The 27,347-nt window shown below is 44.9% G+C and overlaps 1 protein-coding gene across 1 annotated transcript; it reads right to left on the reverse strand.

The window, feature by feature from the left end:
- Positions 1–683: 683 nt before the first annotated feature.
- OAZ2 (ornithine decarboxylase antizyme 2) lies at positions 684–27,347 on the reverse strand. The gene is given in 6 exon segments (XM_026648215.2): positions 684–2,383; positions 5,837–5,922; positions 8,203–8,378; positions 19,968–20,039; positions 20,041–20,116; positions 27,183–27,347. Coding segments are annotated over 6 exon segments (564 nt in total). The 5' UTR covers positions 27,203–27,347; the 3' UTR covers positions 684–2,249.

A 27,347-nucleotide genomic window follows, 5' to 3' on the forward strand; every position in this document is an offset into this window, starting at 1 on the left:
ACCATTTAAGTAGCAGAAAAAAACCCCAAGGTTTTAAAAGCTGCCACATTTCATGCTATATGAATAAATGTAAGATACTTTTAACAGTGGAGAATTTTAGGTTTTGGAGAGAAATCTGCAATCTCCTCATTACTCAAGAAACTCTGCAAGACAAAATACATTGTTGGGTGTGCGAGTTAATACAGCGTGGAATTCCACTACACATTAAACTGCTCTGCCTCTCATCCAGGAGATCAGCCAGTCAGTCAGTCTCAACAGGGACAGTGCAGGGTTGGTCCCTTCAGTACATTTCAGTGAGTTTAGTTTTACAGCTCCTACCACTTTCCTGATGGGACCATTCAACAGCTTTGTAAGCTGCCCTGGAAGGAAGTCTCATAAGAGCAGACTAAATAATAGAATAATTTTACTGTAAAATATAGATTAGAGGATGATGGTTAAATGCCTTTCAAAAGTCTCACACTCAGCTCAGCCCCGGGAAAACCTGGCCCGGCTACAACAGAGAGAGATGTGGAAGTATCCCCTATCCCTTGTCAATACCGAAACTCAGCCAATCCACACCCGGCCATGGAAGGCTTGGACATCCAAGCCAGCATCCAAACACTTCCATCTTGGGGGGGAGGTGAATGAGGGAGACAGACGCCAACTTTAAAATCATTTATTCGCACACTAACAACATGTGACCCAACACCCCCCCCCACCCCACCCCCAAATAAACAGTGACTATGAAAGTCTATGGAATGGCTTCAGCTTTCAGACAACATCCTCCACATAAACATGAAATCAGAACAAAGCATACAAGGACAATGCAATGGATAAGGCAGCCAGGTCAGCAAGAGAGCTCACAATACATCCCAAATGGAGGATTTATAAATATATATTTCTCATATAGCAGTCAAAGAAAGCCAGTCAGATTAAAACCAAATGGCATCAACAGAAGAGCTTAACTCTCTTCTCCAACATTAGAAGTGGTGGAGAGAGACAGACAAACTACAGCCAGCAGTTCCACCCTCCTCCCATCCCGTCCCGTCCCCAATGACAGTCACAGGTGGGGAGAATTGCGGAATTGATCTGAGAGGAGGAAGGCAGTACAGATGGAGTCTCCTTCACCATCGTGGTCCTGCTGCGCTGCATTCTGCTCCCTTTGGTATTTGATACAGAGCCTGTGTTAGCAGCGCCTGAAGTCTCCAAGGGCCTCTCTGGAGCTAGTAACAGAGGCACAGACCTCTGCTTTGAGATGAGGAAGATCATGAAGGAAGTGATTAATTAAAAACTAAAGCCTCCTTAACCAGTCTCACCAGAGACTTTAAAGCCAGTGACCCACATTCAGACCAGGATAGCTCATACCTTTCCTAAGGACTCCCAACCGCTCCACACAACTAACACACGAGCAGCCAAAGAAGAGCTCACCTGAACCAGAGGCAGTGCCCCAATGCTCCTTTTATTCAATGCAAGGAGAGTACCACTGCAGCACTGCCAGACGCCTAGGAAAAGGCTCTTCTCCTTCTAAAATAAAGCACCAGCTGGGTAAAGTTAACCTGAATGCCCCTTTGTTGAATGCTGCCATAGCGCAGAGTAAGACTGTTTAAACCAAAGCTGGAAGAGCAAGAAGCTTTTTTAAAAGAGGGGTAAGCTGTATATAGCATTGGTTACCCCAGTGCAGAAACGTATAGGGTTTTAAATGTAGTGTCATTAAGAATTAACTCAAGCACGTCCCTTCTGTGTGTCTACACCCAAAACATGCCTTACATTTAAGAGTCTGAGTGAACATAAAAATAGACAAGTCTTTAAAATGTGTGCCACACATCAGGTGATCAGGAAAAAAACCAACACTGATTTAAAAAGTCAAGAAATTGATACTGCTTCTAGCCACTGTGTTCTCCCTGGCATGCCAGGCTTCCATTCACAGCCCAAGCATGAGGCACTGCTAGGCTAACAAGTATACCACACAGCTGTATTTAAAGAGCTTCTATGCCAGTTCATAAACATCTTCCATTTACTATTTGGAGATTACGCGCGCGCGTGTGTGTGTGTGTGTGTGTGTATGTATATATATATATAGATATAGATATAGATCTCTATGTAACACATTTCAATGAAAAGTCAACTCTGAGGATATACAGGCCAATCTAACAATGAGAAATGCAGTTTCAGTCCAACAGAAGCTTGTTTTCCTTTTCTGCATGAAAGGAGATTTAACCCCTTCTCCCCTCAAAAGCATCTTCAAGTCACGCTGACGTACTCCACAGGGGCTATTCTTCATCAGAGGAAGAGTTCTGATCCAGAGAGTACACCATGAACATCACGTCGGGTCGCGATGGAACGCAGGGGTGGCCAGGTCTCACAATCTCAAAGCCCAAGAAGCTGAATGTCTTCAGAAGTGGAGCTACCCAAGGGGAGAAAGAGAGAGAAACCGTTAACCTTAGGAACGAAACACCTTGTTAGCTATATTCCGCAGCACAAAGTCCAGGTGGGGAATCAACATGCATATAGGCTAACTCCACATTTTCAGGGCTGCACTGCCTACCAAAAAAGGAATTTTTCGGTGGGCTGACCTTTTAAACTCAAAGATTCATGGTTGCCTTGTCCTTTCCCTAAGTCTCTATCTTCACCTGTATCTCGTCTGTTCTTTATGCTTTATCTCCATTTCCCTCTCCCTGCTTCCTCCACTCCTTTGGGTATCTAGAGCTCATTGGGGCAGGGACTGAGTGTACGGTGCCTAGCACAACAAGGCCACGATCCGGACCGGGTACTCTAGGTGCCAATGCAACACACAGTTGCAGAAAATTTGTGTACCCAATAGGAAGGTGGTAATATCACTGTAGCACCTCACAATGAACTAACCCCTACTTCCCAGGGAGGCTGTGAGAAATATTTACAGATGGGCAAGCAAGGCCTGGGAAGATTAAGTGACTTGCTCAAGGGTACAAGGATTCTGTGGTAGTCACAAATTCCCCAGAGCTCCAAGTCCAGCGCTCTTAGACTCAAGCCCATGCTACATCTATTGGTAGACTCTAAAGTGTAGTATACACCCTAACACAGTGCAATCTTCCTACATCACCTACGAAAGCAGTGGGTGTTGTACAACAAACTAAAAGAAATCCTTTTAGCCTCTGCAGAGGGGGCAATGGGTCAGTCCCTGCTCATTTTATCTCACATACTTAATATGTAACAAGGACAAGCCTCCCAACATTCGCTGTGGTCTTCGTAAGCCACACATTTATTGCTAACAAATTCAGGTGTGCAGTGTTGTGTTGGTCCCAGGGTATTAGAGAGACAAGGTGGGTGAGGTAATATATTTTATTGGATCAGCTTCTGTTACCTCACCCAACTTGTGTCTAACAAGTTCAAGTAGTAATTTGCTTCTTCCAGCTGCCTGGAAGACGCTATTGTGGAGTCACTCCACACCACTAGGTACAATATTATTTGTAGACCAGACTGTTAATTGGGCGTCTGAATACATCTTCCCTGGCAGATGCAAATTTGAGATGGGAAGCAATGGCGTGAACTGTGAGTGCCACAGGGCATTTGACACACACTTAGTGGGCTTGCCTGTGATGAAATCCTTTGGGCCCAGATGAAGGTCACACTCACTCTGTTGCAGTTAAGGACCAACTAATGATGGCAGCCAGAGGAACAAGGAAGTGCCCAGCATCTCCGGGCATCTCCGCTCCCTCATGCGCAAGCAAGGAGCTGTTCCTCCCCCTTCCCTGGAAAGAAGGAGAGAGGACCCTGCTGCAGCCACTCCAGGCCTGGGAAAGAAAGTGAGGACCCCCTGGAGCTGCAGCAGTGAGGCTGGAGGAGGCAGAACTGATGTGGCGAGTGCGGGGGGGGGGAAAAACAGGATTGATTTTAGGGGCAGAATTAATTGCTGGGCAGGGGGACAGGCAGATGTGGGGGTGATGACTGACCCCACTTTTCTAGGTCACTTGAAGCAATGATGGCTGCCAACTGGAACTTACTGGCAATGCCACAATTACAGGGATTATTTACCATGGTTTGGGACATTCTTCCAGCCAAGCAGCTTGCGGTCTTACCGCACTGTGTACAGATTTTGCCACCAAGGCATCATTCATACAACTCAGGCAGAGTGGGGTTAGCCCAGAAACCCATATTTTGACAAGTTATGGACAAACAAAGGCAGATAATTGGGTACAATGGATACACTTGTTACTAAGGGTATGTCTACACTTACCCGGTAGTTCGGCGGCGAGCAATCGAACTTCTGGGTTTGACTTATCGCGTCTTGTCTGGACGCGATAAGTCGAACCAGGAAGTGCTCGCCGTCGACTGCGGTACTCCAGCTAGACGAGAGGAGTACCGCGGAGTGGACGGGGGAGCCTGCCTGCCGCGTGTGGACCGAGGTAAGATCCAACTAAGGTACTTCGAACTTCAGCTACGTTATTCACATAGCTGAAGTTGCGTACCTTAGTTCGATTTGGGGGGTTAGTGTAGACCAAGCCTAAGAAACCACAGCACTGTTACCTCTAGTATCTACACCGGGGTGACTCCCAAGTACTCCTTAACTAACCTACCAGTAACAATTAGACATTCTAAAACCTCCGTGTGGAGTCACTCAGTTTAACTGTGCCACAGGACTTTAAAAAGAGGAAGACTCATTGTGGCAGATTTGTTCTGTGTACTGAAGTATTTAGCAACTGTAATGTGAGCTCCAGATCACATGAGATCACACGAGGAAGAAAGGGTTTGAACACCGACAGTTAATTGTTTCAGGACCAGGTAAGAAATTTCACTGCACCTCCCAGAAACCAGCTATTACTGGCCTCCACAGTGGGTAACTCAAGTGTGCTGCCAGCTTTCTATTCACGAGAACAAAAATTCCTCACTCCCAAAAAGACACTGGTCAGCTAACCTATTTTTAAAAAATATTTTCCTGTGTTTAGTGCAAGTGAGGAGCTCTGACCAATCTGAAGATAAAACAGTGATGCAGGAAGACATATAGAATAATCCTTTTTTGAAAAGCAGAGGATTAATATTGGACTTGTAAGAAGAATTTTGTTGCATCTATTAATTACTCCTACCATCACAAAGCTGTTTCATTACTAGATAGTCACTCACTCATGTCTTGTCAGATTCAATACTGGCTTATTCATAACCTTGTGCTTTGCCATAAATTCCCCCAGGCTTCCTTGTTCTAATCACCTATCCAATACATCTATCTTTAGATACTAGCATATCCCCCTTAAATCATGAGTACCTACAGGCAGGATAAGTATTACCCACAGGTCTGGAAGAGAACAGAAGTGCTGGGAGATCAACTGGTCAAACATCCGCTCAGAAACGATGAAAGGGATCAACACCAGGGCACAGAGCCAGGCACAACCATCACTAAAAGTGCTTTAGTTCCCCCGTGGGGTAGGACAGCCACCCCACTGCAAATCACGTGAACCTGGCAGTTTAATTTCTTGCTGGGAGGAAACATTAAATGAGTCTTGACTAAAGATATTAGCGATCCTGCATTGCTACTGAAGTAGTAGGGAAAGGGCACTTTTCTGTGTGGCAGCCTGTCTGACAGCTCAATTCCTACTGATGCAAGTTACAATGGACTTCCAGCCACAGAGAAATCCAATATCCCTTCTTTACAAGAAATAATCAGGCATTCAAATAAGTCAACAGAAATAATTTCCTACTGGGCAAGTAATTTGCAAGAGAGCTAATTATGACAGTGCTTGTTGTGCAGAGATCGATCACAACAGGAAACTTCCTACTGGCGGAAGTGGCCTGGTGAAGCCCTGCAGATGACAGTACTTCGCAGAGCAGCTGCTGCTTCAGTCTATTCCGAGGGAGGAAAAAACCACACAGAGGCGAAAGTTCTCACCTCTATCTTCTCTGCTTTTTCTGAAGCAAATAAAGACGTAGTTTGCTTTCATTTTCTCTTCAGCAAATTCCAACAGCGCTAGCAATCTGTCAGGGAGGAGCAAAGGGCACATCAGTCACACCAAGCTATCAGTCCCAACTGGGCGCTGTCAGCCTGACTTATGAGGAGGAATCGCTAAGGTGTTCTGAGGCACAAGAGATGCATTCGCACTGATACCTGGGAATTATGCACTTTGGTTAACGCTGGAGGAAGAAATCCTGCGACGAAGCCCTGTTGAGGAAGGGCCTGTCTTTTTGTTGTTTTATTGTCCCTACGTATTGCGGTCCTGATCCATAACTAAGCACCACAGTAATCCAAGTTAATAATATGAGTCACTGAATGAGTCTTCCAGCCCTTTCATTGCACATGAGGGAAGTGTTCATGAATTTCCTTGGCAATAGACAGGGTGAGCTCTCCCACATTCATGCCAGTGCACTAGGCACGGATATCTGTCCCACCAGAACAACGGCTAAAGTCTGGGAGGTAGGCCTGATCTACATTGAAAAGTTGTATCAGCAAAGGTACCTCGGTCAGGGGTGTGAAAAAAAGCCAGCCCCTGACTGACGCAGCTATGCCAATCCCCCCGCCCATCCCTGGTGGACACAGCTACGTCAGTGGAAGAGAACATAGCTAACTACATTCATGGAACTGGTGTTTCTACACCCACAGGAAAAGCCTTCTGTCCGGTGTAGGCTGCATCTATGCTACGAGAGTTTGCCGGCACGGACATGCTGACATGGTTCAGACATACCTTTAGTCTGAGCTGGCAGGGAAATGGTTAGTAACCAAGAGCTCCATAGTTCAGAAGCAACAGTTCATACGTAAACTGCTATTGATCCAACCTGTGCCCTGTTCGCTCCCCACTTAACCTTTAAATGATATGTGAAGTTTCCCTTACAAAAAAGGAGGGGGGAGGAAGGGAAGGAGGCAAAGAGGAAAAATTGCCTCGCTGAGCCAGTGAGAATTTTTGCATATTGTTCACAGAACAGGTCTTCTACTCATGATGCAATTTTCTATCAGTGCCATCCTGGTGAGGTGGCAGAAAACTTCTGAAATATTTTCTACCTACTAGTAAAACATAAGTTGCGCTGATCCAAAGTACCACAGCCCCACTGTTCAGTTTAGTCTGTACTCTTCCACCAGTCACTGACCTGAGACTCTAGTACCGTATCACAGGAACACTTACTAATAGGAATTTCAAGACCTGATTAAACAGCAGCCAGCAAGATTGGAGAACACCTAGGGGGATTAACTTGGAAGGGATTTTGTTAATATGATAATCATCTATTTTAATTATAACCTCCAAGGCTTATTTTACCTAACTAAAAATAATCTATTACAAAATTGTGGCGACTTGGGCAGACAAATACCCTCAGAGAAGAATCTGTGCCTGTGGGGGTTGGGAGAGCTGGAATATTTATAAACTACAGAAAATACAAGGATTTCTCCAGATCCCATTTGTGCAGTATGACATACAGTGCTGGTGTACACTGAATACCCTGCTAGACTGTGTACGAACATGTTTAGATAGTATATAAGTTGGATCCAATTTTTAAGGCACACAAATCTAGATTTGGGATCAAACAAAAGAAGTGGGAAGGCAAATGATGGAAGGCTATGGAGGAGAAAGGGAGATCCTGACATACTGCCTGCTAAGGGCCAAATGAAATTTACACACAACATGTATAATTAATCTGTGCTGTCCACTTCAACATGAAGTTATGGGATCTCAGAGTTCAGAGATACTTTAAAGGGTTCTGGGATGGCTACAGGAGAACAACCGCCAGCTCCACTAAGAGCAGGCTAACAAACTGATGACAAAGGAAAATTATGCTTTGGGACAATGTAATTATCTGTAGGGAAATAAAAATGTTCACCCCCAAAAGCCTGTCTAATTGCTCAAGAGACAAAAATTTGGGGAGATAACCCCTTCCCCATAAGCATCTACTCACCAGCCCCTGCTAGAGGCAGGTTACCAGAGCAAGATCACTACTGGTCTGACCTGGAATGGGAAATACTATGTACCAAATAATCATGTTGATCCTTTATACTATTTGAATTCTTATGCTAAAAAGGAGAAGGGCAAATCTCTTTTGATCCCTAGGCGAAAAAAAAATACACGCAGAACCACAAGAATAAGGAAGCTTTGGTGTAGAAGGGAATAATGGAATACTTATATTTACAATCTAAGAATGGAGGTATAGCATAAATCCCTTCCCCCTTTATCCTGTCAAAGCAATCCCCCGTGTCACATTGGCTATAAGCCATACCTTCTTCCACAGGCAGTTAACCCTGCATATGCCACTCAAACATCTTCAGGATCTTACCCTTCTTTGCTCCCGTCAGCTAATAAGCCGTCAGGGATTTCCACAAAAAGGCTCTGATTGGAAAGCACTGCATCCCAGGAGGAGATCTTCACTTCCGTAATCTTGTACTGGAAGTGGACAATGTGAGGTTTCCCTTCATGCACTGGGACATCTTGGTTAACAGTGAGCTTCTCGTCCTTCAGGTTTTGATGGGGGGAAAAAAAGGGAAGAGTGAAATACAGTCCGAAGGCTTTAAAGGCTTTTAAATTAACATTTATAATGAACTAAAATAGAAATGCTTTTTTAGAACTGACTGAATGGGGTCTTGCTTGAATTTTACAAATTGCTGCAGGTAAAGAACAAAATACTAAAACTGTTTGGCTCCAAATTTTTCCAGATAGGATTTTCCCCTTGACTTCACCACTCCCTTTATTTCTAAAAATAAAGGCCCGACGCGCTAGTACCCACCTGTGAGAAGAGACACCCAGGATTACTAGCCACTTTGAGAAATTAAGGCCAAAAAGAGTTCTTAATCTACATTCATCTAGCACAGTGTAAGGGGGAGGGATAGCTCAGTGGTTTGAGCATTGGCCTGCTAAACCCAGGGTTGTGAGTTCAATCCTTGAGGGGGCCATTTAGGGATCTGGGGCAAAAAAAATCTGTCTGGGGATTAGCCCTGCTTTGAGCAGCGGGTTGGACTAGATGACCTCCTGAGGTCCCTTCCAACCCAGATATTCTATGATTTTAAGTGAGTGAATGAATTTGCCAAATCCCTTGGTAAACATGTGCTTAGTCTTAACTGCAGAGAATTTGCTAGAAGATTCGAATCTTTCACTGAAAAGTTGTATTAGCTATGATTGGACTGGCCATGGTCTGGGCACATGTAATTAGAAACATACGCGAGATCAGTACTTTAGCTAGGTTTAAAGCTCTCCTGGACACTTTAAAGCCTAAAACCAATAGTATACACCTATCCAATGCTTTTCTAGAATATTCTATTTTCAATCTAGCCTAAAATATGAACTTCAGAAAGATGAACATTTAATATAGGGTTTTTTCTACTACTAAGAATTGTGACGTAAAACCTGAAATTCTAACTAGGAAAGAATAATTAAAAACTCAAACAGATAGAAAACAGTCATTTTGGCAACTGAAGCCTATAAATAGGTAAAGAACATGTAAATAAAAAATCCACTCTATTTTTAGGGTGTTTTTTTAAACATTGTCTGATCCTAGAGTAGACTGTGTTGACATACCATAATGATCACCGTAAAGAGAACTCAAGTTTCCTCAAATTCCCTCCAGTTCAATTATAACTTGTTTTGCTGATACCACATGTTCAGAATTACACTTGTGAACAGCAGTAATGCCATTTCACTCCACAACAGGTTACACTGACAAATCTGTATAATTAACTATGTCCCAGAGAACACAGCTCTCTTCAATCCCAATACTCATCTAGTAGTTCAGAGTATCAGCTAAGGTCTGACCAGTTCTGTGCCCAGTGGCATTCCAAAACATTTGCCCAAAGTCAGATTTACAGCTCCTAAATCTGAAGCCACTGGCCAATTCCAGTGCACATGCATCGGATGGTCAATCTCTGTTCGGGTTCTTTGAACTCCTGTTCTTGCATATAACGTGAGTGAGTGAACTCAAGAGCATTTCCCAGAACTTACTGCCAAAGCAGGGGGCATCAAATGAGTATTAAACGCCACACAGAATTCTTTAGCGGTCAAATTGAACTGAAGCGGTAATGAAAGGCAGGCTATCAGAATTCACGTTTAGTGACATCTCACTGACAAAGATGTCAGGTCAGAAACACTATTTGGATGCATTCTACATTTCAAATGTATGTCCAAAAAGATGCCATTTCAAATATATCAACTGCCAGTTACAGTTGTAAACAAAATGAACAATTAACAGAATTTTAATTATTAATGGCCTATTTGTCTTAAAGACTTTCCTGCGGCTGAAAATTTACATTCACTGTTCCTCTCTATTACAGATATAGTTACTGTAGCATGAAAGAGATGACAGTGTTGCTTTCTTTGGATTTTGCCTAAGAAAAAACTCTTGGGAAACACCAAGAACAGCTTAAGTCATCCGAGACTAATGAAGTCAGAGATGCCAATCACGTAACAAATAGAAAGGAAGCATCAGTTTTGAAAGTGAGGCTATGGCAAGGCCTGGGAACATTGCATTGCTAAGAGACTCCTAGCTGATCCAGGAGAGTTGACTGGCAAGAAGGAAACAGCATCCAGCACTCCTCAGCCAGAAGGTAGCATGTCTGGGAAAAACATGTGATACCACCCCTTACAAGGAAGAAAGGCTTTTATTAAGAGGAATGTTTCAATGGCAGGGTTCTGTTCACTCTACAGCACATTAGACTCAAGTTCATCGGTGAGGTTCTACAACATAGCAGTGCTGCTTTCTGCAGCACACAAACTCCTGGTGGTAGCGTGTCAAGTGTAACTGAGATACTGCCTTGCATTCTCGGCTTCAAACAGTTGCTTTGTGTGGACAATGCAGGTATGCTAGAAATCAGTGGGGAAGCTGGAGTTTTGACAACTGGGCAGAGGGGCAGTTGGGGCTTTGGCCACTGGGAAGAGATGGGCATCAGTTTGGGTTTTTATTTAATGAAATTTATTTTGAAAGTGTTCCCACCTGAAGCATGTACACATGAACAACATTTAATACAAAAAATTGGAAGCAGTCTGCAAAGTAGGAAATCCTCCCAACCTGGCGCCCCACCTAATACTTTCCTAGCAAAAGACTGGGAGAAAGCGCTAGTTTTACAACACGATCTAATAGTCAGCAAATTCGGGTTCTGGAAGGACCCTCCTCTCCAAACTGTCTCAAAAACCCTCCCAACTAAGCCAGCTGACTCTGCTCAAGTTCCTCACCTGCTCTCAACTGACCCTCCTCCCACAAGCGATGGTCTCTGAGGGGCTTAAGCCAGTTAAGGTTATACAGGTTAAAACCAACACTGTACTGTACCCAAACATTAATGGGAAGCTGTGTTGATTATGGAATACAGGTGTCACATGCTGTTTTCAAGCACCATCATGAAAGCAAGCAGGAGGTGGATTCCTGGTGATGTTAGTGAGCAGCACCATCTGGAGCACATGATGGTGATCCAGTCTGGCAGTGACAAGGCATGGATTACCCTGGAGAGGTCCCACAACCACAAGGAATGGTCCTGGCCAGGGGTAGAAGATAAAAAGCATTCTCAGCTATTGAGGCTATTTTGAGCACCCAGGAGATGGAGGAATATTGTGGAATTGGGGAAGGTATCTTTCCCATCTCCCTTGTGGACAGGAGAAGATCGGATAGTCAGTGAGTTTTGTTTTGTTAATGGGAATTCAACTCAGTTCTCACCCAGCAACTCTCGACGGCAACCAGCTGCTCCATGGTTCCCAACCCTAATCACTTCTTCACCCCATTTGTCATAGATAACCACCACAGCTGCACTTTTCTGCTAAATGATCAGCTTTGAAATCGTTAAGGATGGCACTGAAGTCACCGTTAGGTTTCTGAGTCAACACTCCTTGGAGACAAATGGTGCCACTCACAGCTTTGAGGGTTATTGCTTCAGTTTGTCCGGTTACAGACTCAGGAAGACAAAAACATTACAAACATGATTGATGGGTATTATCTGTGCAACCCCAAAGGCTAAAATCTAATCTGGGAAAGAGTTTAGAATCTGCAGCCAACTTCTAATTTAGGGGGCAGACTCTAAGGACAAATCTGCTGCTGAATCACAGAAGGAGGAGGAGGGGGGGAAAAAAAGACCCCCCCAGAGAGACTCATGCCCCCTCACTCCCTGATGGTATCAATGGATGATGGTGTAGAGTTAGATAAGCACACTTGGAGACCATTCAGTCAATCAACAAAGTGCATAGTCCTCTGAAGAGGATGTAACCTGAAGAAGTGAAAAAACCCATTGCCAATGTCATAACTTATGCTGGACTCTTATTTTTAAAATGTCAGATTACTTCACCAAATCAGTACTAGAACTCCCACCTGCTGCTGATTCATTTTATTCTATTAGCCAGACCTAATACAGCGCACACGGCAATGAAACACAGCAATACTGATACAAACACCATCTTGTGAAAACAGCCATTATAAAAAAAAAAAAGTATTGTCAGGAGTATGCATCTATTCTAGCCAATAAGCCCACATTACAGTGGCAACTATGCTGGTGACAATCAATTTTAAGTGCTAGTATAGTTTAGAACAGGGGTCTCAAACACGCGGCCCGCGGGGTGATTTTCTGCGGCCTGCGAAAATCCCCCCCACCCTCCCCCAGTGTTTACCAGAGCGGCTCCGGCCGGACATGCACCGGGGGCAGGGCATGCTCCCTGCCTGCCTGCCCTGTGCAGCTCCGGGAAGAGGCTGGAACGTGGGGAAGGGGGGGCGGAGGGGCTGTGTGTGGCTGTTGCTTCAGGCAGCGCCCCCAGCAGCTCCCATTGGCCGGGAATGGGGAACCGCGGCCAATGGGAGCTGCTGGAGGCGGTGCCTCAAGCAACAGAAACACACAGCCCCTCCACCCCCCCTTCCCCACGTTCCAGCCTCTTGCGGGGGCAGGGCAGACAGGCAGGGAGCCTGCCCTGCCCCCGGTATGCGCCGGGCCAGATCCTGCCCCCCGAGCCCCTCCTGCAGCCGAACCCCCTGCCCTGAGCCCCCTGCCGCACCCTGCACCGCTCCTGCACCCCGACCCCCTGCCTCACCCCTCACCCTTCCTGCATCCCAACCCACCGCCCTGAGCCCCATGCCGCACCCCTCCTGCGCCCCGACCCCCTGCTGTACCCTGCACCCCGACCCCTGCCCTGAGCCCCCTGCCACACCCTGCACCCTGATCCCTTGCTGTACCCCTCACCCCTCCTGCACCCCACAACCCAATTCCCTGCCCTGAGTCCCCACCACACCCCACCTGCACCCCCTGGGGGCAGGGAGGGGGCAGAGTTGGGGTGGGGATTTCGGGGAAGGGGTTGGAATGGGGGCAGGGAAGGGGTGGGAAGAGGCGGGGCCTCATGGAAGGAGTGGAGTGGGGGCGGGGCCAAGGGCAGCAGGGAGGGAGGTGTCAGTAATGCGGCCCTCGGGCCAATGTACTAGTCTTCATGTTGCCCTCATGGTCATTTGAGTTTGAGACCCCTGGTTTAGAACCAATGAGAACTAGGATATTTTCCACCTCCACATAACTACAGAAGCCAAACTGTGGTACATACTAATCTCCCAGGCAGTCAAGCAGCACAGTTTTAACAGTTGCTAGGGAAAACAAAACAAAACGGTGTGCATTCCTCAGTGTGACTGTGCTAGCCACTGTTCAGATGTCTTGCTAGCACAGTTTCAACCAAAGAATGGCCCAGGTCTAAGCATTACAGTAAGGTGGATGCTACAGCCATAACTCAACTGCACTGAGCCTTTGTTTACAGATGGATTTGAGGAGTGTCAGCCTTAAGTTTACATCCTGACTAGTCAGCTTCTGTCCTAAGATGGTATTAAGATCAGATCACCAGTGTCTGATTCTATTAAAACTCAGAGGATTGTATTTGATTATAGCATCCAATGCTGGATCAGATAGCCTCTCACATGTAATCAGACTGTTTTGGGTTTGCTAACTTGAGAAAAGGAATTACCATCTGTTCTGAATGCACAAAACACAGAATAGCAGTGCTGAAAAATGGGTTGACATTTACTAAGACTTTTCCTATGGGGAACAGGTTTAGTCATTAGATGTGAAGGGAGAGTGCATGGCTGCACACACCTCATCACAGCTACTTAAGTTTCTTTCCTGCAAAACAACCCCCCCATCCCCACACTCTATTGTCATAACCTGGCCCAGTTTATTCCAATAGTGCATCATAATTACATGGATTAACTTTGGGCCAGTTTCCCCCAGTTGTTTGGGAATTAAGTTTTATATAAGCCCTCTCTCAGGTGGCCGTTTCTTTATCCATGTATATTAAAATACAATTAAACCACTATCTCCCCAGCTCAAAAACCACATGGAGTCGGGAAGAAAAAAGTTGGTTTCCAGTAATGGGAAGCAGATCAGGAGACTTCTGAAATCTGCTCAAAGTGAAGTTCTATTTATGCCACTAAAGTTTGGTTTCAGGTCAACTCAGCAGGATACATGAAAACTGTGTTAGAGGAGTTGGTGTCAAGGTAGGGACGTTTTTAAAACAAACCCTTTACCTCATGTTACTACAGTCTTGAACTAAATCTCTCAGATTAGAGGCTCAAGGATAAATTTCCATTTTAGGGAGAATTTACTGTGCACGAGACATCTAATCTGGTTATATTTTTTCATTAATCCAAGAGGAACAGCAGGAAGGACAATGCGTACTGACAGTTTATTGGGCAGAAAGGATGTTATGATCCACCAGAGCCAAATGACTTGAGAACCCCGTGTGTGTAGTTTCCTCTTGGCATGTACAGCACCCGCATCCTCCTGCCAAGTTTACCCACCCAGAGCATGTACTTCAGCACAAGTCACTGTCTGCAATACAATACCAGATCTGACCGCTGACTATGTTGTGCGGTAAAGCCCTCTTGATTAAAGAGTTGAATCTTTTAAGTTTCTTAACATGAAAAATGATGATAAAGAAAGGCAGCCTAACCCATTCAATTTATAATACTGCTGGATACAAATACCATGCGTTTAATATTCTAGTCTCAAATGAGGGAGGGCAGGCAGATTCTCAGGAACAGATGCCCAGGGTCAGAAGTTAACATTTCATTTACAGCTACTTTGCACCAACCCAAGTGCCATACTGGAATAAACCATGTTAATAAGGAATTACTTGCTTTCAACAGAGGCCCTGTGACAACCCATAGGAGCAAAGATTAAATGGATTTTTGCCAACAGCACCCAAGGAATTAAAACTTAATACAGGTACAAGAACTAAGGGTCACCAAATGAAAATAGGCAGCGGGTTTAAAACAAACAAAAGGAAGTATTTTTTCCACACAACACAGTCAACCTCTGGAACTCCTTGCCAGAGGATGTTGTGAAGGCCAAGACCATAACACGGTTCAAAAAAGAACTAGATAAGTTCATGGGGGATAGGTCCATCAATGGCTATTAGCCAGGATGGGCAGGGATGGTGTCCCTAGCCTCTGTTTGCCACAAGCTGGGAATGGGCAACAGGGGATGGATCACTTGATTACCTGTTCTGTTTATTCCCTCTGGGCACCTCGCATTGGCCACTGTTGGAAGAGAGGATACTGGGCTAGATGGCCCTTTGGTTTGACCCAGTATGGCCATTCTTATGTGGGACATAAGACATGTATTCTTAGACAGCAATTAATGCCAACACCCCTGTTGGAAATCATTTCAGTATCAGTGGCAGGCGAGAGCAATTCTAAACACTAGAGGCCCTCCCAAACCATTATGTTTTTCAAAAGTGTCTTCTCCAGAGTGGGCTTCATTCCAAGTGATTTTGTCAGTGGAATACGCAAAAAAAGCTTGAGGCAGATTAGTGAATGAATGACAATGGGGTTGGCGAAGTGAACGCTCTTCAGAGCCCCCTGATCTCCTACCCACTGTTTTCTAGGCGACACCCAAGAATTCCTCCAAAGTCCACTACTGACGCCCTATCATTTTTCTCTTCCTCTCTCCAAACTGATATCAACTGTTACTTTTATGTTAACTATTTAAAGGTAGCTGTAATAGACATGGCCCATAGGAATCACTCATACTACTGGATTAATAAACCTAGCAAGCATTATATTGCCTTCTCTGCAAGTACCAAAGAGCTATATAGCTTACCAAAGCTGACATTTATAGCACAGCACAATGTTTAACCACAAAAAGCTCCTCCTGCTAGAACACAAAAGAAAAAAAAAAAACTAAAAAGTTCACCGTGCTCAAATTAAAAGAAAAGTCATCCCCAAAATAGGTCAGATAAAATGACTGAAGTGTCTTATTCTCTCAAAGATTCCAGCAGGATATTTTTGTGACTGTGACGATACAGGGCCTATTTTTCCCCCCACAGTCAAAGTAGATGTTTCCTAAAGAGCACACAGTTAAATATCTGTCTAGCACAAAGGACAAATCAAACATTTCTGAATTGGTAGGCACAGCATGCCTTCAGGATTCCAATCACTAATAGATCCTTGCTCCTTGGGCTGATGGGAGGTGTCTTGTGGCAGGTTATCCCATAAAGGAGAAACATTTGTCACTCAAAGATAACCCCATAAAACTATTAAGGAGTATGCTATTGATGGACTTCGTAGGAAGAGACAGACAATTCTCAATGGCCGGAAGTTGAAGAGGAAAAAACAGAACTAAGGGCAAAAAAACAAAGAAAGATACAGATCGACTTATGGCTGGAAGGGACCTTGAGAGGTCAAAGTCCAGCCCCCTATACTGAGGCAGGACCACGTATTGTAAACCTAGACCATCCTTGACTGTTTTTTGTCTATCCTGTTCTTAGAAACTTCCAATGATGGGGATTCCACAATCCCCTTTGGAAGCCTAATCCAGAATTTAACTACACTTATAGTTCAAAAGTTTCCCCTAGTATCTAACCTAAAAATCTTGCTTGCTGCAGATTAAGCCCATTACTTCCTGTCCTACTTTCAGTGGACAAGGAGAACTATTGTTCACGCTCCTCTTTATAACAGCCCTTAACATATTTAAAGGCTTATCTGGTCCCACCTCGTTACTCTTTTCTCAAGACTAAACATGCCCAGTTTTTTCAACCTTTCCTCATAGGTTAGGTTTTCTAAACCTTTTATCATTTTTGTTGCTCTTTTCTGGACTCTCTCCAATTAGTCCACATCTTTCCACTGGAAACAGTACTCCATTTGAGGCCTCACCAGTGCTGAGTACAGTGGGACAGCTACCTCCTATGTCTTGCATTCAACACTCTTGTTAATGCACACCAGAATGATATTAGCCTTTTTCACAACTGCATCACATTGCTGACTCATTCAATTTGTGGTCCACTATAACGCCCACATCCTTTTCAGCAGTACTACCACCTAGCCAGTTATTCCCCAATTTGCAGTTGTGCATTTGATTCCTTGTTTCTAAGTACAGTAATTTGCACTTGTCTTTATTGAATTTCCATCTTGCTGATTTCAGACCAATTCATCAAGGTCCTTTTGAATTCTATTCCTGTCCTCCAAAATGCTTGCAACCCATCCCAGCTTGCTGTCATCTGCAGATTTTCTAAGCACACTCTCTACTTCATTATCTAAGGCTAGGTCTACACTACCCGCCTGAATCGGCAGGTAGAAATCGACCTCTTGGGGATCGATTTATCGCGTCCCGTCGGGACGCGACAATCGATCCCCGAATCGACGCTCTTACTCCACCAGCGAAGGTGGGAGTCAGCGCCGTCGACAGGAAGCCGCAGAGGTCGATTTTGCCACCGTCCCTACAGCGGGGTAAGTCGGCTGCGATACGTCGAATTCAGCTACGCTATTTGCGTAGCTGAATTTGCTTATCTTAAATCGACCCCCCCCCCCCTAGTGAAGACGTAGCCTAAGTCACTAACGAAATCACTGACTAGTACCGGACCCAGGACTGCCCCCTGCAGGACCCCACTAGATATTATCCCTCAATTTGGCAGCAAACAATTGATAACTACTGTGAGTATGGTCTTTCCAAGCAGTAGTGCACTTACCTTATAGTAATTAAATCTAGACCACATTTCCTTAGTTTGCTTATGAGAATGCCATGTGGGACTGGGTCAAAACCCTAACTAAAATCAAGATACATCACATCTACTGCTTTCCCCCATCCACTCGGCCAGTAACTGTCAAAGAAGGAAATTAGGTTGGTTTGGCATGATTTATTCTTGACAAACCCATGTTGGCTATTCCTTATAACCCTATTATCCTCTAGATGGTACAAATTGATTGTTTACTAATTTGTTCCAGTGTCTGTCCACACTGAAGGTAGGCTGATTGATTTATAATTCCCCCGGTCCTCCTTGTTCCCATTTTTAAAACAGGTATTATGTGCATCCTTCTCTAGTTCTCTGGGACCTAGCCCATCCTCCATGAGTTCTCTGAGAGAATCGCTAATGGTTCCGAGGTTGCTTTAAAACAAAAGCTCCAGCTAGAGATGTTTTACTATGAAACGTATATAGGAGAAGAATGCAAACAATACCTAGGGTAGGGGTTGAAAGTGGGGAAGCAGCCCGCACCCTTCCATACTGCTATCAGTAGTAATCTCTACGACACAGCATTCCTGTCTAACCTGTAAGATTGTCAGCTACTCCGGTTTAGCATTTTATCTTTTTGGTCCCTACTTCCTATTGTTTAGAAGATGTTTAGAAAGTTACTTCATGTGTTTACACACCAGCCTCATGGATACCACAAGGAACACAGTGCTCTGGGAATAGTATTGGTGAGTTAATTACTCAAAGCAGACCAGCAGGGAGAACCCACCTATTTCTCAGTTAGTAGGTGGTGTTTTTTCTTTAAACAAAACAGCATTCAGGCCAGCATTTCTACCTGACTAACCTGGCAGTATCACTTTAAGGGTCTTACCTTATTTACCTAGTTTATTTACCTTATAACCAGTGCTTGAATTATAGTGGAAAGAAGTAGGGTAGCCATTAATGAATGGGGACACCACAGCAAGTGAGATGCCAGGGTATTCCTTGGCCTGCTCCTGTGCTGGCATCCTCTGCACAGCCAAGCCAAGCTCAGCTGCACAAGACTGCCTTTTCCTCTCTGCCCTCACCATCCCATCCCCTGCTTTCTGCCCTGCCTCTTTTCTTAACCTCAACTGCCCTTCCTCTAACCAAAATAGGCCTTCCTGCCCTACCCCTAACTCCATCACCACTCCTACCTGTTACTGCCAACCTTCTGGCCCACCTCTTCCCATAATCATAACTCCCCCTTCTGCACCAACCCAGCATCCCCTCTACCTGCCACTACCACTTACACCCCATCTGCCTTTTGACCCCACCTACTGCCCTTGACTTCCCCAGACTCTGCACCCACCCAACTGCTCCTAGCTCCCCTGAGCCCTGTCTATGGGTTCTCCCTCCCACTCTGACTACCCACTCCACTCTTGCTTCTTCCAACGTGTAGGTCCCTAAAAAGGACAGGGATGGATCTTTGCCCCCTTCATCTCCTGTGGTGGCAGCTGCCATTTTCTGCTCTTTCCCTCTTGAAGGGTTCCTGGCTTGTGCAATTTCACCCATCCACCTCTTCACAGCCCATGGCCGGAGGAGGAGCGGTTGGGACAGGACGCGGCAGGCTTGCTCCGATCTCTGCCAAGCAGCTGGCCAGGGTGCTGGGCAGCACCTCTCGCTTCCTGCTGGGATGAAGGGGCTTCTCTAGAGGAGAGCGTCGGAGCCTGAGAGACTCCAGTGAAGCATTGAGCCCGGGCAGCAGGACCTGCTGTGTTTGGGGGGGGGGGGGGGGGGGGGGAAGACCTCCCCCGAACAGAGTGGTGGCACCGGGGCCCCTGATCACACAGGAAAGCCTACCAGTCTCTTCGCAGACCATCCCGTTGTGGTGCCCCAGCTCCCACTGCCATGAGGCAGGAGCACCTGCTGACCTCTCTGCAGCTGCTCCACGCCCTGCTCCTGGCTGCACAGGGAGAAGTGCCAACACACTACCGCCTGTGCCTTTGATTAAATCCGAAGTGGGGTAGCCCCTAGAAGTAGTAAGGCAGCCCAGCCCCACAACCCCCTAATCTGAGCATTGCTTATAACAAAACAGTAGCATTTCTTTAAGTGCACAGGAGAACCCAGAGCTCTCAATTATAACAAAACAGGTAATTAGCTCTCTACATATCGAATCAGGCTCACCTTATATATCAGAGAAGGATCCCTGCCACCCCCTCGCCCACCGGGGATCTTCGACAGTGGGTGAGGGGCATCAGGAGCACCACAGAGGCCCTGGAACAATGTGCCTGGAGCATGGTAGCTGGGGACTGTTACTCAAAGGTAAAATACTACTGCAAAAGAGAAAGAACAGCACAAAGTTATATTAGCAAATGTTTAGTGGTTCAGCTGTCAAGACTCCAAATGACAATTCGAGAACACTGGTGACAGAATGTCAATGACAAATTTCATGTTTCTAACACTTGGACGTGCAAATCAAAGATACCTGAACTCTGTTTTACCAGAAAAACTGCACCGTGTTATTTGAAATGGGGGAGGGGATTCTTGTGAAAAGTTGGGAGTGTGCTGAGCAACCTCCTACCAATAAGGAAAGTTTGGAAAACTGCCAATAGCAGATGGCTGGAAAGGCAGGACCAGATAAGCACACATTTTCGATAAACAAACACCTACAAATAGATAGGATCTAGAACAGGGAGGTTTAAATTTCACATTTTCCAAGAGGGAGGAGGAACGAGAGGGCTAGTTCTCAAAACATTGTAAGTGTACTATAAAATGTTTAAGGTGTTGACATTTTCATACTCTAATGAAGCCTCATGAGAGATCCAATGTCAGGCTGAAGGACAATTACAAAGTTTTCCACATGCACTTGTCCCCTAAATGTTGTTGATTTCTTGTGGGGAGAGCACAAGAGAGAAGAGAGTTCAGAAGCTTGTTCCTTGGGTTAAGAACCCTTCCCTCACACTTCATGCTTTAAAACATAGCTAGAGGTCACTGAAGCAAAGACAGAGGGCACGGCTATACTAGGAAGTTTACAACGGTGAACCTGCATCAATGCAGCTGTAAACTCTGTGTAGCTGCTCTAAGGCTATGTCTACACTAAAGCCTATGTTGGCATAATTTATGTTGATCGGGGTGTGAATATTAGTAGGAGACCTTCTCCTGTCAACTTAGCTACTGCTGTTTGTGGGGGTGGTTTTATTATTCCAATGGGAGAGCTCTCTTCAGACGTGCTACAGCGGTGCCGCTGCATGTATAGGCATGGCCTAAGCCAACGGGAGAGAGCTTTCCCGTCAGCTTAACTATTCCAGCCCCCATGAGCGGCGGTAGCAGCTTTACTGCCAACATAGCGCTGTCCACACCAGCACTTATGTCAGTGTAACTTATGTCACTCAGGGGGGTGGCTCAGTCATATCCTGAGTGACATAAGCTGAGCGACATATGTCTGTATGTAATGCAGACATAGCCTAAGTCTCTTTCACACTCTACCTGATAGTCTAAGACTTTTAGCAAGTCAATGAGGGCAACTATTTTACTTCTGGAATGTTGTTTCTTCCACTAGCCTTGTAATAATAGCTCCTTTTGCTGGGACACTGCTTAGCAACATTACACCAACAAAACCTGCAGAAACCATGCAAAGAAGCAGGAGGTCATTCTTTACGATTCCTGTTATGAAAAACCTCAGAATGAGGTTATATAAATACCACCTTCATGGTTCCACTGAAAACAATGGTGTTTGAGTAGCTCTGGAGAGGGATAGTCAGTAAGGAACACAACACATTAAAAATGCAAAAAGCAGCATCCACATTAAAGATCCTAAGTTTGCAGTAGGTCCTCCCACACCTTTCGTACACTTTTTGTACAGACTAATCTAGTTGCAAAGTAATGTTTTCCAGAATTTTTTCTCCTCTGTGCTATGCAAGAATCATCTAAGTTTCCAAGGACTGAGTCCTGAATGATACTCTACATCAGGGCTGTCCAAACCAGTTTGTTTGCATGAAAGGGGATTGTTTGAATATCATGTGACTGATGAAACATTTACAAAAGAGCCAAATTTTAACTTGCGAAGGCAACCGTAAACACTCTGGCAAAATACACACTGAAAAACTTTGGCTACAGTACTACTACAATACTGCAGAATTTAAATCTTCTTCCCCTCCACCATTTCAAATATTTTAACATACAACATGCTTTGGCACTATTCTGAAGGGGCAGTAGAAATGAACTCTGTTTCAACAGACTGTCTGTCACCAGTCACAAAGCAGTGATGTATGGCAGGCTCCTCTACACACATGCTCAGTTGCATTTTGTATTAACCGGGTCCTTCCTCACCACCCACATCAATGGAACAATCAATTGATTGTCACACCTCTCTAGCAGCTACTGACATAGAGCTGCATGACAAAATGCTTTGCTCTGCATCGCCCATTCCCTCCCACAAAGAAAGCTGTTGGCAGTTTTGTTATCTTCCCCTCTCCCTCCCCCCCCCCCCCACCAGTGAGCAGTATAGCACTGATAACTCCCCCTTCAAGTCATGATCATTGTTTCAAGAAGCTGAATAATGAAGTGAAGTGATGAAAAACCAAATATTATTTTCACTCAAAGTAACTCACATGAAACATTTCCTAATTTCACTTTTCTTGGTAAGTGTGGAATTTATTACACAGGGGATAGTCATACTTCCTAACCTGAATCCTTTATGCTATGCCAGCCCTTCACTAGCATCCACGGCTTGGACCCAGAAAGCTCAGCCAAAGTGTTTACAGAACAGCAATTTATTAGCCCTCTTCCACTGCTATGTTTTCTTGGACCTGCATACTACTGCCACCCCCCACCCCATCCTCCACTCTATCTATGCCCCCAGAAAAAGACCCAAACCAATCTAGCCAGGGTACAAAAGCTGTACCTCCTGCTACATGCAGGGTTAGTACAATGGGGCAACTCAGCTCTCCTTGTAGGGGGAAGTAGATGTGGAAGGAGCAGATTAAGCAGCATCTTCTCACTTTCCCAAACCTGTACCAATGGCAGCGTTGGAAGGAATGGTATACAAGTCTTAGCCTCAAACCATCTGAGAAACACAGTGTCTTGTTCCCAGCATTCATGAACAACAATGTTTTTATACACTTCTTAAATGTATCACATTTTCACTTTGCATTCATTTACTGAACACCATGAAGATTATCCTCTTCTCTATTGCTTCTGCCTTTCTCCTTCTCTTTTCCTGGTGCTGGCTCTTTTTTGTTTGTAAAAAACTGCACTCCTTCAGTTACAACATACAGTTGTGTATTTATTGACATAAAGCCTTTTAGCTAAAAAGACACTAGATTGTCTAAAAAGCATATGTCATGTACTCTCTAACTTCTAAGTATAAACTTCTTTGTGTTAAGTCCCATGCCAAATATGAGCTATTTTCAAGTGTGCATCAGTGCGTAGTGGACATCATTTTATCCTGCTAAACCTTTACATATCCCAAATTGGTAACCAAAATACCGGTAGGACAGTAGTCCCCCAAAAGCTTCTTTGCCCTGGACAACAGGGAGGCATTTGGAGCGATAGCTCATCAACTCTGGATCCCAGACTGGGTCAACTCCACAGCGTGCCTAGGGATCCATTGCACCACAAGCACCTAGGTTGCTTTCTAATCCATGGCCACCACCAAGATACCTGTTTGGCTCTTGAAATCCATGTGATATATAAATAGAGATATATTTCCAAATGGAATCTTTTCCACTTGGATTTCCACATCGCTATGGTGGAATTAACCATGGAGACTTTTTTTAAACTGCACATAATAGGTTCTGGGTAGATATGGGAGTGTTCATTTTTGAACACGCTCCTAACAAAGAAGATGTTAGTCCGTTACTCAACCCTAACAAGTCAGTTTATAAAGTGTCCTGTTTGTCTCTTTAAATAATATTAAAAAGATATACCATGTTCATAGAACGTCTCTTCAAACATATCACACAGAAAATAAGTCAGATACACCCTCCAGTCTCTATTATTGTCTGCACAATTCTGATAACTGTAAGAACCAATACACAGTTTATTCAGGACTCAAAACTATGAACTGATCCAAGTAAAAAAATATCCTTGCTGAAAAAGAAACCACTACACTTGAAGATATGGTTGGGCAAATGTATCACTACTGATTATGAACTTTTGTCAGCTGACAATATGATCAATCTTTATTCACTGGATGAGTAGAGCCCTGCAAATCTGTGGTTTTCTGCTTTATATCTGCCAACATGTCTGCAGATCAGATGGAGATACAAATTTTGTATCCACACAGGGCTCTACAGATGAGGCTTGAAAATTGTTTCTCTTTAGAAGCTCCTTCAGAAGTTAAGCATTGCTCTGACTTTCAGCTTTATTCACCATCTAATGAGTAAAATTTAACTAGGTTAGCAAGAATTGCTAACTAAAAGATAACAACTAGATCTGCATTATAATCTTGGTACCAGAATTGGAAAAAAGCAGCCTGAAGGGAGAATAGAGAAGATCAGCCCTGGAATGGAAGAGAATTAGTTACAAAAAATCAAACCATTCCATATCTAGTTTAGAATGCAACATGAAGAGAAAAATGCTAGCCTTTTCTAGGGACATGCAGTACCCTGTATATCATTCAAGTGTGAAAAGTAATTGCATCATCCCACTAAAACCACTAGTTGAAATATACATATTCTCCACGTGTTCTCACCTCACATGCAGGAATAATCCATACAGGAAAAATCCATGCATAAAATAAGTTTATCCCAAATTTGCAGAGGAAAGAATCTCCTACTCTGAAGCAGTCCTGATTCTGTTTTGTAAAGTTTTTGCTTTTTTAACATCAGCTCTCTTTTTAAAACTACCAAAGGCTTAATACTCTCTGGTTTCCATTACTTGCCAGGGGAGAGTCATATGACAGTCAACTCACTGTACATACTGTGCTGGGCAGAAGTAAAACTCATTCCTGTGTCACATTAATGCCTCTGTGGGAAGCCTCCACTTTTCCCACTTTAACATAAGCAATCACCATTAGTGAAAGGTTTGAACACTTCTTTTTTCTCACGCACATAAGATGCTCCCAGGAAACAGGAATACTTTCTCTGGTGACCCACAACGCCTACCCCATGACAGACAAGATCACAAAAGTATTTTAAGATGACTGAGGTTTAACAAGAAATCCAGAGATTCAAGTTTCAGGATACAAAAAGAATACTATACGCTAGTTTTATAAGGGACATTCACCTAATGGAAGATCAATTTTTGAAAAACAGGAAAGACTGAGGGAAAGTGTTAAATAGTTGATATTTTGTTTTTCCACTTATCACTATCCGTTTCACATTAGTAAACACCTGCCTCTAGATATTTCACAGATTAAGTCATACAGCTGTAAGAACCAGCTCATAAGAAAGTTACTGAAGGGTTCAATTTTGCTTCTGTAAGGAATGGACAGGATCACCTACCAGATCAGAATTTCAAAGTTAGGCATGTTAACTTGCACACAAGTATCCCAGACACAAATTGGGTGAGGTAATGTCTTTTATTGGACCAACTTGTGTTGGTGAGAGACACAAGATTTGGAGTTTACAAAGAACTCTCATTGTATCTCTCACCAACACAAGTTGGTCCAATAACAGATATTACTTCACCCACCTTGTCTCTAATATCCTGGGACCAACATAGCTACAGTAACACTGCATACACAAATAACTTGACATGCATGGGCACATTAGCCTGGCACCCAAATGTATGCAGTAAAATTGCATGGGCATGACTTTGAAAATATGGCCCTATAAATCTTTTCTAGCTGTAGTTTTTATAATCCCTTGAACTGGGTTGTACCTTCAGGACAGAATGTATATGCAGGATGAATATATGGGTAAATTTGGGTGTTAATTTTTTTAGTTACGTTTAAAAGGAATGCGAGACATTAAGAAACACTAAGTAACAAGCCTTTAAAAATGTGTGTACAACAGCATGACATTTCTCATGCCTTACATAGGATTGAAAATAAAAGACTTAAAATGAATTATTTCCCTTTGTGGACACTCAAAAGCTAGACTAAGGCCTGGTCCACACTACCCCCCCACTTCGGACTAAGGTACGCAAATTCAGCTACGTTAATAACGTAGCTGAATTCGAAGTACCTTAGTCCGAACTTACCGCGGGTCCAGACGCGGCAGGAAGGCTCCCCCGTCGATGCCGCGTACTCCTCTCGGCGAGCTGGAGTACCGGCGTCGACGGCGAGCACTTCCGGGATCGATCCCAGAACATCGATTGCCTGCCGCCGGACCCTCCGGTAAGTGTAGACGTGTTCATATCTAATTCTAGTGAATGCAAGCGAAAATCATCACCTCACTGCTGACCTGATTTCTAGGTCCCTGGATAGAATTAATTTATTGTTTACGTAACACTTAGGGTCTTCAGAGTTTTTTTCCCCAAAAGCCCTGTGATGAGAAGTCTCATATACAAAGTCATTTTGGTTTTATCACACCTTTTTATGTTTAGAAACCACTTATCCAACCCCCGATGTAATGGCAGAATTAATACTCATACGGCAGAACCCTTTAGTTTAGTATGTCCTTTTTTATTTGAATGCCCAGCTGCCTCTGAGAGTCTATCCTGATTATACCAAAAAGGTGGTTATTGAGTCATAGTCAGATCATTTTTCCAAGAGTAGTGACACTTTATTATCAGTTTGCAGTCAGAGACAGCAAACAGGTGTGACCCCCTTAATACTGCTGAGTCAGCATTCAGCTTAGGTTAAAAGCTAAGAATTGCTTGAGGGGAACATTCATAAACAAAATGCCTTCCTGCTTTGCCAAACATGCAGTATATGTTCAAAAGCGCCTGTCACGTTTGGTTTCCAGTGCAAGCGATAAGCTGTCCTGCAGACAGGCCATCAGAGCGTCGATCCTGCTCGCCCTTCTAAACCTCAACCCAAACGAGTTAACGTTTTGCTTGGGGGAAATGCGAGTCTCTCTAACGCCTCTTTCAAAGCCGGGGCATGATTCGGTTTGATGGCAGTAATTCCAAGCCCCGCTGAGAGGCCGAGCGCTGGGTACCCTCCCAAACCTGGGCTCCCGCAGCCGGATCCACCTCCCGAACAAACCCACCCCTAAAACGCCCCCTCGATTTCAGGGGTCGGAAAGGCGGCGCTTAGCAGCGCAGCCCAATGGCAAGGCCGGGCTACGGCCCCTCAGCTCTAGCAGGCCCAGTCCCCCCCTCCGGCCCCCGCTGCGAGCCCGCACCCCGAGGAGGTGTCACGCTGCACAAACGGGCTCCCAGGACCCGCAGCTTCCTCCGCCGCCCCAGCGCTCCCGGCTAAGGCCGCGCCGGGGCCACCAGAGCCCGGCAGCCCCCCCGAGCTGGCGCGGAGGGCCCGGGCCTGTTCCGCAGGGCGCCCGCGGCCGGTACCTGTCCTGCGTGTTTATCATCCTCGGCGGCTCCGCGCGGCGCGGGCTCTGCGCGGCTCCTCCTCCTGTGGGGCCGGCCGATGTGCCGGGCTGCTGTGGGCTCGCGCTGTGTCTCGGACCGCTCCGCGCACAGGCCGCACGCCAGCTCCTCCCGCTCCGAGCGCCG

The sequence above is a fragment of the Terrapene carolina genome, unplaced genomic scaffold, assembly GCF_002925995.2.
Source record: "Terrapene carolina triunguis isolate 2854851 unplaced genomic scaffold, T_m_triunguis-2.0 Scaffold67, whole genome shotgun sequence".
Lineage (NCBI taxonomy): Eukaryota > Metazoa > Chordata > Testudines > Emydidae > Terrapene > Terrapene triunguis.